The following is a 15,617-nucleotide window of genomic DNA, read 5'->3' on the forward strand; positions in this document are numbered from 1 at the left end:
GCTTTACAGTAGGCTTGCATTCACATCAGCCCCAGGAGCTCTGAGCTAGATTCAGAAACTTTTTTATTTAAGAAACTTTAAACAGTGGTTCCAAAGTCATATTTAATTGTTTGAATTCTGCACCAGTTCAGGTACAATAATATGGTAATAATAAAGTACTATGCATGCTTTATTTGCATTTTTCCTTTAAAATCCCTATGATCCCTGTGGAAAATATTTGTTAACTTAAAGGTAACTCTCTAAAGTCTTAGGTATGCTATGAAAATGAACGCTCCTAATCACTCCACAAATATATGGCCATCTAACATGTATGACCCTCTCATTGTAGTTACAAAAGGTATGAATGGGAGGACTTATTGTCTTGAAACATGCATAAGCTGCATAACCCCTCCCCATCACACCTCAACTCAAATCCAAGACAGAAGACAAAACCAAAGGAATGTCTTTAAGAGAAGAGAAGACAAATATTTTACAGAAATCTCCCCACTTTTTGCCGTTCTGCAAAATCAAATTTTGATACAAATTACACTGTCCAAATGCATTATACAGTATGGAATTCAGTAAATAGCCTAAACTTTAGGCCCTAAAGTCTAGCGATTATGTCATTTCTTTCTCAACCGCTAATTATCCGATCTGGAGCAGCAGAAACCGGGGGGACAGGCCTATGTAAACCCTGGCACCCTTCCAAGGTAAACACACATTGGTGTTCTGGTGGATAGCGGTCCAGTCCTGTTTCACGTGTTTGTTCTTCTGCTTTGTTAACACTGTTCACTCTCTACTTGCGAGTCTCCCCTTGTATGCTATGACCTGGGTGATAACAGTCTAATTGTTCCTGGAATTTAAAAGCTTGGTTAATAAAACAATACTCCAGTTCTCTTCATCTTACCGTTTACAGTCATATGGCAATGGTAAGCCCTGGTTCAGCAAAGAGGTTGCTGCATTCCAAAGGAAAAAACATTCTGCATTTGTAAGGGGTGACAAGGAGGAGTACAAGATGCCATCAACCTGGCTGTTCACTCTACTCTGCAACATCTGGAGTCAAGTAAGACCTACTGTATGCGCTCATGCTGTTTATTGACTTTAGCTCAGCCTTCAACACAATTGATCCACTCATTCTCTTCTCCAGGCTGCTAGCCATGAACATCGACATAGCTCTGTGTCACTGGATACTGGACTTCCTGAGAAACAGAACTCAAACAGTCAAAGTCAACAACGCAACATCATGCCCTCTGACCCTCAACACTGGTGCGCCGCAAGGCTGTGTGCTATCTCCTAGTAGTAGTGGACTTGAGAAGGAGGCCTAACACCAAAGCCTTAGTCAATATATTTGACCAGCCCATAACCCTTACAAAGTCCTTTACATTTCTGGGCTCTTACATCAGCCAAAATTTGAAATAGGATATCAACACCTCCCATCTTATAAAAAAGCCCAACAAAGACTGTATTTCCTTAGACAACTGAAAAAGTTTCATGTCAACAAACACCTTTTGGTGCTCTTCTATAAAGCCATCATAGATAGTGTCATCACCGCATCAATATCTGTCTGGTATGGAAATTCTGACTGTCGCACAAAAATGAAACTGGAGAGAGTGGTCACCAAAGCCTCCAACATTATTGGTTGTGACCTTCCATCAGTCCTCTCCTTGTATGCTGAGCGTAGCTTAAATCGTGCAAAGAACATAATCAGAGACTCCTCCCATCCAAGCCATGACTTTTTTGAACTTCTGCCTTCTGGAAGACGCTACAGATCTATGCGAGCTGGAACGACGCGCCTCAATAACAGCTTCTTTCCCTCTGCTATCAGACTCCTGAACTCCCAAAGCTGAAGCTAAGAATGTTTGGTGTGTATTGTTCTGGAAGTACTACAACGCATCAGAAGATTACACATGATGTTAATGTACTTACTTTCACATTTAACATCTTTTATGACTTGAGAAACGGTTGCACCTTTCTTAAGTCATAAAAGATGTTTTAATTGTATTTTTGATATGGGTTTCAAAATTGATATCTGAGTCAAATATGACACCTAGGTGTCTGGCTTGATGCTTGATGTTAAGTGTAAGTTTAAAAGAATGACTGAAAGACTGATGCACGCTTTTATCACGAGCAGGCTAGACTACTGTAACTTGCTTTTGTCTGGTCTACCAAAATAAGACATTAGTCAATTACAAACAATGCAGAATGCAGTGGCACAAGTCTTCACTAAAACAAGACAGAGGGCGCATATCACACCAGTATTAAAATCACTGCACTAGTTACCTGTTAGTTTCAGAATAGATTTCAAGATTCTCTTACTAGTCTATAAATCACTCCATAGTCATGCACCTGAATATATAACAGACATGCTCTCAAGGTCCACACCCAGTAGATCCCTGAGGTCCTCTGGCACTGAACTCCTAACAGTTCCAAAAGCTTGGACACATAGACATGGAGAAGCAGCTTTTAGTTTCTATGCCCACAGCCTAAGAATGGCTTAAACTGTGGAAACCTTTAAACATGCACTTAAGACATACCTCTTTAATCTTGCCTATCACTCGCTGTAATATTTATCTGTGTATTTATCTCTGGGAAATCTGTGTCTCTTTACAAGTGTTGGTAAACCCCCCATTTTCCTTCTGTGAGGCGCATTGTTACCTCCTGGTATGAAATGCACAATACAAATAAAGTTTGATTTGATTTGATTTGATATTCATTATGGTGTTACTCACGTCTCATTTTCTGCCTAAATCTTCATGCAAATATGGATTAAATAAGAATATGAAAAGAATATGAATAAAAAGAGCTTATTTTATAAAAGATAAAGATAACAGCATTACAGGAACATAAACAAATATATAAATCCTTCAGAGACTCAGCTAGAAAACCTTTGAGTTAACCACACAGCACTTTCAGTTAACCACACAGCACTTGCAACGTTTGGTTTACGTGCTGTTGACAGATTAAAGTCCAACAGTAGTGATTGCAAGACCGCAATACAGAGCAAAGAGTCAAAACAAATACGTTCATGATAAATCATTCCTCTCATACTTTTTTATCACAACAGCCCAGACAACGAACATCTTGTTTATGTCTCTTTCCAAAACTCCCCAATGAATTGATTTAGAAGACAAATGACTTTTATTTCTAGACGATGAAGCTATAATGCAAGGTAAGGGCCTAGGGATGTATAGATCATGTAACATAATATAGTGATCAGTTCATGTAAAGATTGACAGACTCTTTTAATAGGGGTGAGAGAGGCAGAGAGGGGGAAGAGTAGACTGGTGCAAGACTGGTGAACATCAGCGGGTCCTGAAGACAACCTGTGTGGAGGATGAAAAGCGTGGGTATCGCAATGGGATCTCCGAGGTGGAACTTCTTATTCTGCTGCTTTGTGTTGAGCAACTTGCAACCAACAAGAGCAAACAAGCCTGGTAAATGTCATCTCCTTGTTAGTTGACATATGTGTACACAATTTTGCATGTTGTGGGTGTCAATTATTCAATGTGGAAAAAGTGTGCTGTAGCTCCATGTACACCCTTCTGTAATTGGCCTGTTGGAACCTTGTACTGTCTTAATGGGAATCATCAGCGGTGAAACATTTAGCATTTAATTCAGTTTTCAATTCAATTCAATTCAATTCAATTCAATTCAATTTTTCAATTCAATTCAATTCAATTTTATTTATATAGCGACATAACAATACAATTGTCTCTTTAAGGTGGTGAGTTTTATGTACAACTTTTGCAGTTAATAGAAGCTTAAAATGTTTTCAGTGTCACACACTGGTACACACACAGTCTTACATAAATGCAGCCAAATGCATTCCTGGTGTGTCCTAAAATATTATTTTGACCGGAAAATATTTTAAACCTTTTAAATTGTAATTTTTAAGGTGCTAGAGAGTTATATATTTTTGATGTATACCCATGATCAGTTTCATAAAAAAATGGTCGTTTTTGTTCTGAAAATATTTAAACCCCATTTAAAGGCAAGTCATTTTTTAGGCAAGAATTGATAACTGTTTAAAGATTGTGGATAATTCCTAACTTTATGTAGCTAAATACAGAACTCTCACAGTTTACTTGTTGAAAAGCAATCGTGAATCATCCTCTTTTCTCTGAATGATAGTGCACAGACACAGAAATCAGCACGTGTGGAACAGCAGTATGACAAAGTAGGAGAGCTGTTTTTCGCAGCAGCTGTTGATGTTAGTCAAACAGTATTTTTTTTTGTTTTGAAAATGTTAACTTCAATTTATGATCGCTTGAAAGCACATCATTCAAGTAATCAGTGCCAGTGAAATGATCCTTTGAGTTCAATAGGCCCTACCTGATATGTCTGAGCTAACTCAAGAATCACTGCGACGCAATACAGTGTCTTTGCAAAGTATACCCCATTTTAGACTATGTTGTTGTCATTCTCCTTATTCTTTTACTACTACTATTAGTATTACTACTACTACTACTGCCACTACTACTACTAGCATATTAGACAGAATATTTCAAACGTTAGCCTCACTGCCCTGGCTTGCAGTATGCTCTCTTAGGACATTTTTTGATAGCTTAGGAGATCTATATGTGATATTATTGTTTCAATTGTATCAGTTTAATCACAGACATTTATCTTAGACTTCCTTAGGAGAATGTGTTGCAGACAGAAATGAGATGAGGCTCTTTATTGCAAAAATCTACCATAATTGACTATATCCTAGCTACCCCTCTCCACAACAGCTTTGCCGTCTTCACTTTATTGTGAAAATTCGTGTCTGTTCCTCAAACAACAAGGTTATCTTGAGAGAGAAACAAATATTGAAATATTTAAACATTAAATCAAAACTGGACATGATTTCTGACCCTGTTAAGATCCCTCCTTTAACACCATAGGAGACATTTGGTCCATGTGGAAATCCTAACCCTTTTAACGGATAACTAAACGCACCCTAATTGGCCCACACCATCACCGGTTTTCACACACGCCAGCCAAGATGAACCAGTTTACGGAGATATGTGGGGATGTACAATAAGCACGGTAGATGTCGGTTAAAAGTATAATGAAAGTTTGTTGTGTCCGCCATTACAACGTGGTGAGGACACGCTTAAGAAACGTGGTGTCACACACCTCCCTCCTTATAGTCGGCAGTTACATTGTCCTTGCCGTCTTTGTACTTGACAGTGACACGGTATGGCTGCAAAAACAAATACCACCGCGTTATCCAGCATTTCTGTCTCTCATGCAGTACAGTCATTGTAGTGCCGGATGATCAGTCTCTAGCACAAACTCTTTACCCATCAGGTCATATTTGAGCGTGTCCACATTTAATGGCCGGGCACTCTTTCTCCACAGTGGAGTATCTGGTCTCTCTAGGGAAGAGCTTACAGCTAATGTAATGAACAGGCCTTCGGTCCTCCCCCTCACCCTGCAGCAACACGGCCCCACGCCCCACTCCAGAGGCATCGGTTTGGACCGTGAAAGGCAAGTCAAAATCAGGGCTCTGGAGTACAGGACTGTCCTTGAGGTCCTGAAAAGCCATGTCACATTCCTGTCAGTGCTGCAGCCCGACTGGAGAAACTGGGTATGAACTGCTGGTACCACCCAACCAAACCAAGGAAGAACCTCACGCCCTTCTTAGGCGTGGGTGGTGGGCAGCTTTGGACAGCCTCCACCTTGCCCACCTGTGGCTTGATGGTTCTTCCACCCAGGACATACCCCAGGTAGCAAACCTCCGGTCGGACCTGCTGACACTTACTGGCATTAACTACCAGCCCAGCATCAGAAATTCTCTGAACTATATCCTTTAAGTGCCTCAGGTGCTCCGCCCATGATGGTGTCGAAGGTCCAGGAAGATGGGTATGGAAAGAAGTCCACTATTAGCGGTTCGAAGCAGGACATTGATTATCTTAACCAAGGTAGTTTCTGTGTTGTGTTTAGGGGTGAAATACAGATTGGAGTGGTTCAAAGAGTTTTTTTTTTAAGGTAAGCATCTGTCAATTTATTAAGTTCTAAAAGACTAGTTTTACCAAATTCTACCCATCCTCCATCATTTAAGTGTAAAGAATGTCAATGGTAGTTAGATTACTCACTTTGACATCCTCAAAGTCCATGCCACTGCTGGTCTGCTGGTACAATGAGTGTAAATGAAGGCAGGCCTATGCTCAAATAGTCTCACTGATGCATAAATACATAGGGGGAAGAACTTACACCGAGCATTTGATAAAAGTATTGTACAGCAGAGACTGAGATCCGCCTGTCTATCTTCAGTGTTTCAGGCGCAGTTTCAAGCAGCCATCTTCTTACGTTCAAGGCGGGCCAATTCATGGCTTCCTTTTGAGGAGATCCACCAGGGGAACCTGGAGAAAGAGTGCTATGAGGAGAGGTGCAACAAAGAGGAGGCCAGGGAGTACTTTGAGAATGATCTAAAAACAGTAGGTTTCAAAAGCTGACTAAAGCTTTCGTATTGTGGAGCAAAAATAAAAGTATGTATTGAAATGTGTCTAAATTTGAAATATGTCTACATTGCATTTACTGGTAGTCTAATAGATTTTGGACCTCTCATTTTAAACTCTAGTGTGATGGAGTGTATTTTCAGCTGTGGCACATAAATGTAAGCTTGTGCTCTCTCATTATATCGCTACTCTCACCGTTGCTAATTGCTGTCACTGCTTTCTTGAAAGGAAGCCTTCTGGACAGTATACTATGGTAAGTGATCTATATAGTATACAGTATACAGTGCACATAGCCAGTACCTGTTGGTCACAAGTACTTTATATAGTACCAGACGATGATGTATTTACCTTTTGAGAGACACATTGATTTGTATGTAATTTAACCTTTGTTGAGTTGAGGACTGTTTGTGCCAGTGTTATTTTAGTTTAAGTTCTACACAGAGTAAGATGTTAAATTGCTCCTGCTATTTGTTAACCTCGCTGAATGGCCAGATCTCTCTATGCTATCTGCTTATCACCATTCATAAACAAACTAGCTTCCTGCTGATCAGAAATCACACCTTACTGAAACACAGGCTCCCCAAGGTAAGGGATGTGTGGTAGGGACCCTGCATAGGCAAAGAAAAGGGATTCGGGGTAGGATAGCCCCAGATTAGGATAAACAAAACCACCCTCAGTGAACAACTCCTCTTAGCACTTCAAAGAGGTTGTCAACAGGTTGTTTGTTGGTGCTTCTCTGAATTAGGCACAAGACACCTTGAGAAAGCTGTCCAGGGTCCCAGACCGACCTCCTCCATACGTACGATGACCACCCGTCACCAAGTAGCCTTAATTCATTGTCATCAGAACTTTTAAACTTTTACAGTTTTTAGTGTAGACTTAGTGAAGAGCCATTCATTATTTGCAGTAGTATGCTGTCTTCAGACCCTGATGTTTTCATATGTTAATATAAGTGAATTTATTTCACATGAAAAGAAAGACGAATTGTATGGAGATTGATCAGTGCCTGTGTTAAACGCATGGTTTTTCTAAAGGGATGCGCAATGGCAATGAAAAACAATGGACTCTACTGCGTTACCATGACGCTAGCCCAAGTGTTTGCTGAAATACAATCCACGCAGATTTGCTTTTTCATAAGAAAATGCACATCATGCCAAAACTCACTTTGGAATTCAATCAATGAGCTGTACTGCGTTTTACCTACTGATTGCCTAAAGGACTCACTTTAAAATACAGTCAACAAAGACACATTGCATTTCATTGCACAGTTTGTATTGTGACAAAGCTGGGTAGGCCTACATAGCACACCACACTTCTTTCTCTTCGGTGCTGTGTTGCCTATCGCTGTCCAGTCCTCCTCCAATACACCTCCAGCAGGACACCCTCAAATATATCAAGTAGCCCCTCTTCTAGATCTTGGCTGCAGGTCATGACCTTAGTACACAAGAACTTAAAACCCCCTGCATTATTGAGCTTCGGTTAGGCTTGATTTCATTCCAAAGTGATTTTTACGCTAGCGTCATGGTCATGCAATAGAGGCCATTGCTTTTCATTATGGCACCTTTTGGGGGATTCATTCGGAAAGACAGTGTGTTGAACCACTGGTGTGATTGTATTACATTAAGCCATCGATCCCCCTCCATAGCATTTAGCAACTAATGATTGAGTTCTATTTGATGAATGTCTTTGGATTGAATGCTGCTGTGGTGTGGGTTCTCATGTTGTTTCACCCTCTCTCTCTCTACAGATGGGGATCAGTGTTCGCCCAACCCTTGTCAAAATGGAGGAACCTGTGTAGACAGAATAGGGGGGTATACCTGCCGCTGCACGGAGCTTTACGTGGGCCCCAGCTGTGAGAGGGGTATGGAAACAGTGCTATCACTTGCCTGTCTTGTGTGTTTGGGTGTCTGACGTCATGCCGAGAGATGAGCCAATTCAACATTAAAATGTGTGCTTGCTTGTTCTTAAATAGATTTGACTGCTGTATTTGATATAGTGTTACTGTGTGAATGTATGTGCATGGACATAACCTCCTGACATTGTGTTGGTAGATATCTCTCAGTGCCCAGCTAATGGCCCCCATGCCTGTGAACACTTCTGCAGTCCCACGTATGGAGCCTACACCTGTCATTGTGCTCAGGGATACACACTGCATCCAGATCGGAAGAGATGCGTACCTCATGGTACACAATCACACTCACATTGCACAGTCATTTTTTCAGAGAAGAAATTCTTACCACAAATATACTTAAGAGAGGCTATGAATATAATAGTACTGTAAGAATTGTACAAATAGAATCTTTGCTTCTCATCTTCTGTTTTCTGTGTCTTCAGTGAAACATCCTTGCGGAAGAATCCCCCATTCCACAAGCAGACACAAAGTGCCGAATCACAGACGCTCTGGTGATGAGATCTGTCCGCAGGGGCACTGCCCTTGGCAAGTAGGTATCATCAGTTTGTCTGGGATATGAAGGGATATATCTGCTTATATCTGAGTTCTCCACCCTCTTACATCAGGTTTTTGGGGATTCTGATTAAATATCTTTGTTTCTTTATTTGCCAAATTCTAACAAGTGTTTAATGTAGCTAGAGTGCTTTGAATGTTCCCACTAACAGTTTAATACATGCCCATGGTTCATATTCAATAATAAATGAATGTTGATGGTTTGGCTATCCTGATCTGCGGGAAGTAACGCGAAAGCCATTCGGTAAAGTATTTAAAAAATAGATGAGAACATTATTTTGAGGTTTTGAATTGCAGTGTCAGAAAACAAATGATTCAAACAATCCTACATTACACGTCTTAGTATTTTTAAGACTTTTGAAAGATTGATTAAAGACATTTTAATACCACTTAAGGCCTTATTTTTAGATGAATGAATTAAATACCTTTTAAGGCTTTTTAAGGATCTGCTGCTAAACACAACAAGGCTGACAAGAAGTAGGTTGCAACAGGTGCCGGGTTTTGATGCATTATTCATGACTGAAGGGTGCACTAAAGAGAAATGTATTTAGTCTAGATTTGAAGATGGAAAGGGTGTCTGCTTCTCAGATGAAGGCAGGCAGATTATTCCACTGGAGGGGGAGATGAAGTGGTCACGGTGGGCAGTAGGGGACAACTCATTCCTGGAGGCAAATAGAGCTAAGCTCTAGAGCTTTGTATGTTAGAAAGAGTACTTTGAAATCTTAGTAGAAGTCTAATCACTTGTTGTGTTATTGTGTGGTACGCAAAGAGCTGAACCACTGACGGTTGTGAAATGGCGTATCGCCACTTGTAAATACAAGTCTATGCTGTGTCCTGAGCATTTAGAAATCTACTGAAGCGACTTTCAGAGAGTAAATAATGTGTCAAGGGTTATCTGAAGTTTATTGAGATACATAAAGACGTGTTCCTACCTCCGTGCACACTTTGACCCTTGGAGCATGCGCACATTACGCACATATGCATTTATTTTTTATTCATAAAAGTCTTTAGTTTTTTTACAGTTTGGTTTATTGATTACTTGTGGACATTTTAGTAGAGTGCAAAGTGCAGATCTACATAAGCAAACAGAGACAATGCAGACAATAACAGTGTTAAATAGATGTTCATTTAAGTTCAGCAATTTTGTGTGTTATTATTAAATTGTTGTATTTTATCAGATGCAAAAAAAATAACTAACTAGTAGTTTATAGAATAAAACAAAAATGTTAATTTTACTCAAACACATACCAATAAATAGTAAAACCAGAAAAACTGATAATTTTGAAGTGGTCTCTTAATTTTTTCCGCAGCTGTATATATATATATATATCGACCATTGGCTATCCTGTTCTCTAAATATCGGCATCGGCCATTTAAAAACCTATATCGGTCGACCACTAATCAATAATAACAGCTGTTTAGTTTGGAGGACATTGAACTTCCTTCAGCTTCATGAAAAAACAAAACAGAAGTAATATTTTGTGGACCTCCTGCTCATGCCACATTAAAGGTTCTGGAGAGACCAGCAAGAATAAGATAGATTTTGATGAACAACAACTCACAGACTGCATAAATAACATATCAGGAAATATAAAATACTGCAACAGTTTAGGATACGACCACGTAAATGGGATCCGTTTCAAGTGAAGTGTATTTGGAGTTGAAACTTCTCAACAGCTTGTCCCAAGTTTTGTTTGAGTTATGATCTACATCATTTTGGATAAACAAACTAAAAGACATAAAAATAAACTACAACAGGGTTCCAAAATTAGGAGCTGCCTTTAGTGTAAGGGTTCCATACTGAATCCCCCCAACCTGGATGATTAGGGCCCAGTGTTCCAACCTGGATGATTAGGGCCCAGTGTTCCAACCTGGATGTTTAGGGCCCAGTGTTCCAACCTGGATGATTAGGGCCCAGTGTTCCAACCTGGATGTTTAGGGCCCAGTGTTCCAACCTGGATGATTTGGCCCAGTGTTCCATACTGAATCCCCCCAACCTGGATGTTTAGGGCCCAGTGTTCCATACTGAATCCCCCCAACCTGGATGTTTAGGGCCCAGTGTTCCATACTGAATCCCCCCAACCTGGATGATTAGGCCCAGTGTTCCATACTGAATCCCCCCAACCTGGATGATTAGGGCCCAGTGTTCCATACTGAATCCCCCCAACCTGGATGATTAGGCCCAGTGTTCCAACCTGGATGATTAGGCCCAGTGTTCCATACTGATTCCCCCCTGCACTTGGTGCTGTTGTGCAGGTGACTCTGGTGTCCAGGAGTGGAGAGCCTGTGTGTAATGGTGTGATCCTGGGGCCACGTGCGGTGCTTACCACAGCAACCTGCATGAGTTCCAACACAGACATCACACACGTCCATATTGGTAAGATGCTTTTTCCAACAAACCGATGGCACTATGAAGGTACAAGTAGTTAGACAGAGAAAATGTAATATTTTAACATGACCAGTGAACTATTTGACACAATTTCGCAAATACACAATGTGTAGATACATAGAACAAAGTGTTATCAGTAACATAACTCTTCAGCCATCTTTTAAGAGAGAAAATGTTTTTCCACTCATAAGATTGAAATACCCGGTGACAGCTGACTCTTGGTCATCAACAGGACACCTCTCCCCTCGCTCTAGAGGCATCAGGCTGCCACTGGAGGCTGTCCCCACTACTCACAGTCGCTACAAGCTTGGTCACCAAGGACACGACCTTTGCTTCCTGCAACTGAACTCCTCAATACCACTAGGAGTGTCTGCCATACCCCTGTGCCTTCCAGAGAAGGACTTCAGTGAGAACATCCTGATGCAAGACGACCAGGAGGGGCTGATCTCGTCAGGGCGTGTCCGGCACTCTTACGTCTCATTGCATGACTGCCGTAACCACCTGAACCTCAGCTTTACCTTGAGCAATAAGATGTTCTGCATGAAAGAGAGTAACCTGGGAACAGAACACAAGGAGGAAGGACAAGAACATCCCCCAAGGGAGGGGCAAAAGCTCCACACAGTGCAGGCAGGGAGGTCAAGTCAGATCACTCCAAAGAACAGACTAAGGCCTAGGACACAACGGCCTGTGTGGGTGACTGAAGGGGATTTAATAGAGTATACAGAGGACGTACTACTTTTATCAGAAGTTCAGAAGTCCACTGCACAGATTGAGACACCCACTGAACAGACGTCTGGGGCGAGTCCCACTGAACAGACGTCTGGGGCGAGTCCTACTGAACAGACGTCTGGGGCGAGTCCTACTGAACAGACGTCTGGGGCGAGTCCTACTGAACAGACGTCTGGGGCGAGTCCTACTGAACAGACGTCTGGGGCGAGTCCTACTGAACACACGTCTGGGGCGAGTCCTACTGAACAGACGTCTGGGGCGAGTCAGACGTCTGGGGCGAGTCCTGATGAACAGACGTCTCAGGCGAGTCCTACGCAAAAGGGGACATTAGAACCCACAGTGGGATATGTTGATTCCACAAAGATGGAAAAGTCTCCTCCCACAGTTAAAGGAAGAGGTGACTGTGGGCTCCTCCCTGGGACTCCTGTGGCCAGTGTGAAAGGCAAAACTGCGTTTGTGACCGGACTCATGCTGTCCCACGACTGCAGCCAGGGGCTGGTCTTCACCAAGCTCTCACGCTTCCTGCCCTGGCTAGAGTCCCTGCTTGAACTGAAGAAAGCCTGACCCCAAGCGCTGGTGAAATAAACACCCTCATGATTCCCCCTATGTTCATTGTATTGTTGAGTATAGTATAGTCTGTATTGACATTTGGGTTTTTAAGTCTTCTGTATGTACATGACTACTTATATGTGCACACTCATATGTGGCCGTGATTGCCTTCACCTCCAGTTGAACTCTTTCTTTCTCTGAAACAAATCACATTTTCATGAAATGGATGTTTCAACATAAAAATGTGTCAATACACACACGACAGAATACAAATTCTTGGTCATTTTGACAGGCATTTCTGTTTAACAGTACCATAATTCTGTTGAGGCTAAAAATGTTGATTGAATCTAAATTGGAAACACTTTAGAAAATGTGTCATTTACACAAATAGGTAACATCACACAACATGATTTGACCTACCGTACACCCTTTGCAATTGCTCTAAGTGTAATAGCCTCATTCAAGGGCAGCATGAGGAAGTGTGAGAGGTCACGTACACAGTGACCCACCATTGTTTTGCTGACCCCAGAGACGTCTTGCATGACTGTAGTTGGTGCAGATTGCCAAAGGGTACATAGCAACAGTGATGGGCTTTCAAATCGCCTACGTGTACATACAGTTATGTGCAAAAGAATAGCAGTCTCACATCACTAATGTGTTTAAGTACTGATTTTGGCAGAAATTATGATACAACATGGGAACTAAATCATGACTAGGTGCAGCAGAGCAATGGCCAAACAACAGACTTAACAGACATGACATGCATGCTGCTGATTCGGGGTAATTGACTAATTTAATGAAAGGTGTTCAAATGGGTGTGTTCAAATTAATAGCAGTGTGGAGTTCAATTAGGGAGGTCAATCAGTCGGTGAAGAAATGGTGTCAATAATGGCCCTTATTTAAGGAAGGAAGGCAGCAGGGGTTGTACCTGCTGCTTTTAGCCCTTGTCCAGTGGTAAAATGGGTTGGTCTAGACATTGCACTGAAGAGAAGAGAACTCTTATAAAAAAGTTGATTGGAGAGGGGAAAACTTATAAAGAAGTGGAGAAAATAATTGGCTGCTCAGCTAAAATGATCTCCAATGCTTTAAAATGGCAAAGAAAACCAGAAAAACGTGGGAGAAAAAGGAATACCACCATCCGCGTAGATCGTAAAATAACAAGAATGGCAAAGAAACAACCAATGATCAGCTCCAGAGAGATCAAAGAAGATCTTCATTTGCCTGTGAGTACTTCAACGATCAGAAGACGCCTATGTGAAGCCAAACTATTTGCAAGAAACCCTCGTAAAGGACCACTGCTGAAAAAAAGACATGTATTGAAAAGGTTACAGTTTGCCAAAGAACACATTGACTGGCCGAAAGAGAAGTGGCGCAATGTTCTATGGACAGATGAGAGCAAGATTGTTCTTATTGGGTCTAAAGGCCGCAGACAGTTTGTGAGACGACCCCCAAACACTGAATACAAGCCACAGTACACTGTGAAGACTGTAAAACATGGAGGTGCGAGCATAATGGTTTGGGGATGTTTCTCATACTTTGGAGTGGGGCCCATTTATCGCATAACAGGCACCATGGACCAGTTTCAGTACGTTTAAATACTGGAAGAGGTCATGTTGCCTTATGCTGAGGAAGAAATGCCCTTAAAATGGGTGTTTCAGCAGGACAACGACCCCAAACACACCAGCAAGCGGGCAACATCCTGGTTCCAGACCAACAAAATTGATGTGATGAAGTGGCCAGCCCAATCCCCGGACCTCAATCCGATTGAGAATTTGTGGAGTGACCTGAAGAATGCAGTTTTTGATGCAAAACCCAAGAATGCAGAAGATCTGTGGAGTGTAGTCCAGTCAGCTTGGGCTGCAATTTCTGTTAGCAGGTGTCAAATGTTAGTTGACTCTATGCCAAACAGATGTAAAGCAGTGATAAAAAATAATGGTTACACAACTAAATATTAGTTCAGTGCTTAAAGTAGGGGCTAAATCTTCATTTAATTTTAAAGTTTATACTGTAAATATTCCAGTTCGTAAATGAAAATGCAGATACTGCTATTTTTTTGAACAGCCGAATAATCTTTTTCTTTATTTTCAGTTTAAAAAAAAAAAAAGTTCATTTTTTCATGTGGAATTGAATGTGTGCTGCTCCTAGTGCCTTTGTATGTATTGAAATAAATGCTATTAGGAACATGGAACTTTTTCTTTGTTGTTTTAAACACACTGCTATTATTTTGCACATAACTGTAGCTACAGTGATGGGCTACAGGATGGAAATGGTAGTTGTCCGTCATCTGCTACTTGTGCAACAAAATGCCCAATATGTCTGTGTAGCATTTGGAATGTCAACTAAGATGTCTTGAAACATAAATTCTGTGTGAAGTATTTCTCTCAACTAAGATGTCTTGAAGCATAGACTCTTTGTGAAGTATTTCTCTCAACTAAGATGTCTTGAAGCATAGACTCTTTGTGAAGTATTTCTCTCATCTAAGATGTCTTGCAGCATAGTTGAGAGAAATACTTCACAAAGAGTCTATGCTTCAAGACATCTTAGTTGAGAGAAATACTTCACAAAGAGTCTAAGATGTCTTAAAACATAGACTCTTTGTGAAGTATTTCTTTCCTCTAGTTTCCCCCTGATGTCTGGTCTATGACACAAAGGGCAGTTCCTCCCTGATGTCTGGTCTGACACCAAGGGCAGTTTCTTGTTGCCCTGCCAAACAAACAATTGCTCCATTCTTTGGATATTTTCTATGGTTCCATTTGGTTGAACCATTGAAATAATTAGCTAATCAATCTGAATGACCTAAATATCTTCAGCATTATTCTCATGACGCTTTGGTATTTAAAATTTGGAAATATTTGGAAAGGTAACGGTACACATTTGCTGTAAACCAAAACTGTACATGACATTTTTTCCAAAAAGCTAATTTAATGGACATGAGCTGAAGGTTAAAAAGTTGCACACTTATTTACACAGATATTAACTTCTTCAAAAACAAAACAGCAAGAAGTGAATGGAAACTTGACAACTACTTTGTCACAAATGGCAAACATTCAATTCAAGAGGA

The 15,617-nt window shown here is 41.0% G+C and overlaps 1 protein-coding gene across 3 annotated transcripts; it reads left to right on the forward strand.

The window, feature by feature from the left end:
• The first annotated feature begins 2,991 nt into the window (after positions 1–2,991).
• On the forward strand, positions 2,992–14,931 carry prozb (protein Z, vitamin K-dependent plasma glycoprotein b). Of its 3 annotated transcripts, XM_042702896.1 has the most exons (10): positions 2,992–3,148; positions 3,229–3,413; positions 6,241–6,404; positions 6,654–6,678; positions 7,171–7,224; positions 8,173–8,286; positions 8,477–8,608; positions 8,760–8,866; positions 11,146–11,266; positions 11,511–14,931. In XM_042702896.1, the coding sequence occupies exons 2-10, from the start codon at positions 3,314–3,316 to the stop codon at positions 12,569–12,571; spliced, it is 1,878 nt and encodes a 625-aa protein (XP_042558830.1). In that variant the 5' UTR covers positions 2,992–3,148; positions 3,229–3,313; the 3' UTR covers positions 12,572–14,931. The 3 variants fall into 3 exon arrangements, with proteins under 3 accessions (XP_042558830.1, XP_042558833.1, XP_042558831.1); XM_042702899.1 differs by lacking the exon at positions 7,171–7,224; XM_042702897.1 differs by having other exon boundaries at positions 3,028–3,413.
• The last annotated feature ends 686 nt before the right edge of the window (positions 14,932–15,617 follow it).

Source organism: Clupea harengus, chromosome 21 (assembly GCF_900700415.2).
Source record: "Clupea harengus chromosome 21, Ch_v2.0.2, whole genome shotgun sequence".
Classification (NCBI taxonomy): domain Eukaryota; kingdom Metazoa; phylum Chordata; class Actinopteri; order Clupeiformes; family Clupeidae; genus Clupea; species Clupea harengus.

Coding starts and splice junctions, on each gene's coding strand:
- prozb (XM_042702896.1), top strand. CDS start 3,314: ATGAAAAGCGTGGGTATCGCAATGGGATCTCCGAGGTGGAACTTCTTA. Junction 6,405..6,653: donor TTGAGAATGATCTAAAAACA/GTAGGTTTCAAA, acceptor CTTTCTTGAAAG/GAAGCCTTCTGGACAGTATA. Junction 7,225..8,172: donor CAGACCGACCTCCTCCATAC/GTACGATGACCA, acceptor CTCTCTCTACAG/ATGGGGATCAGTGTTCGCCC.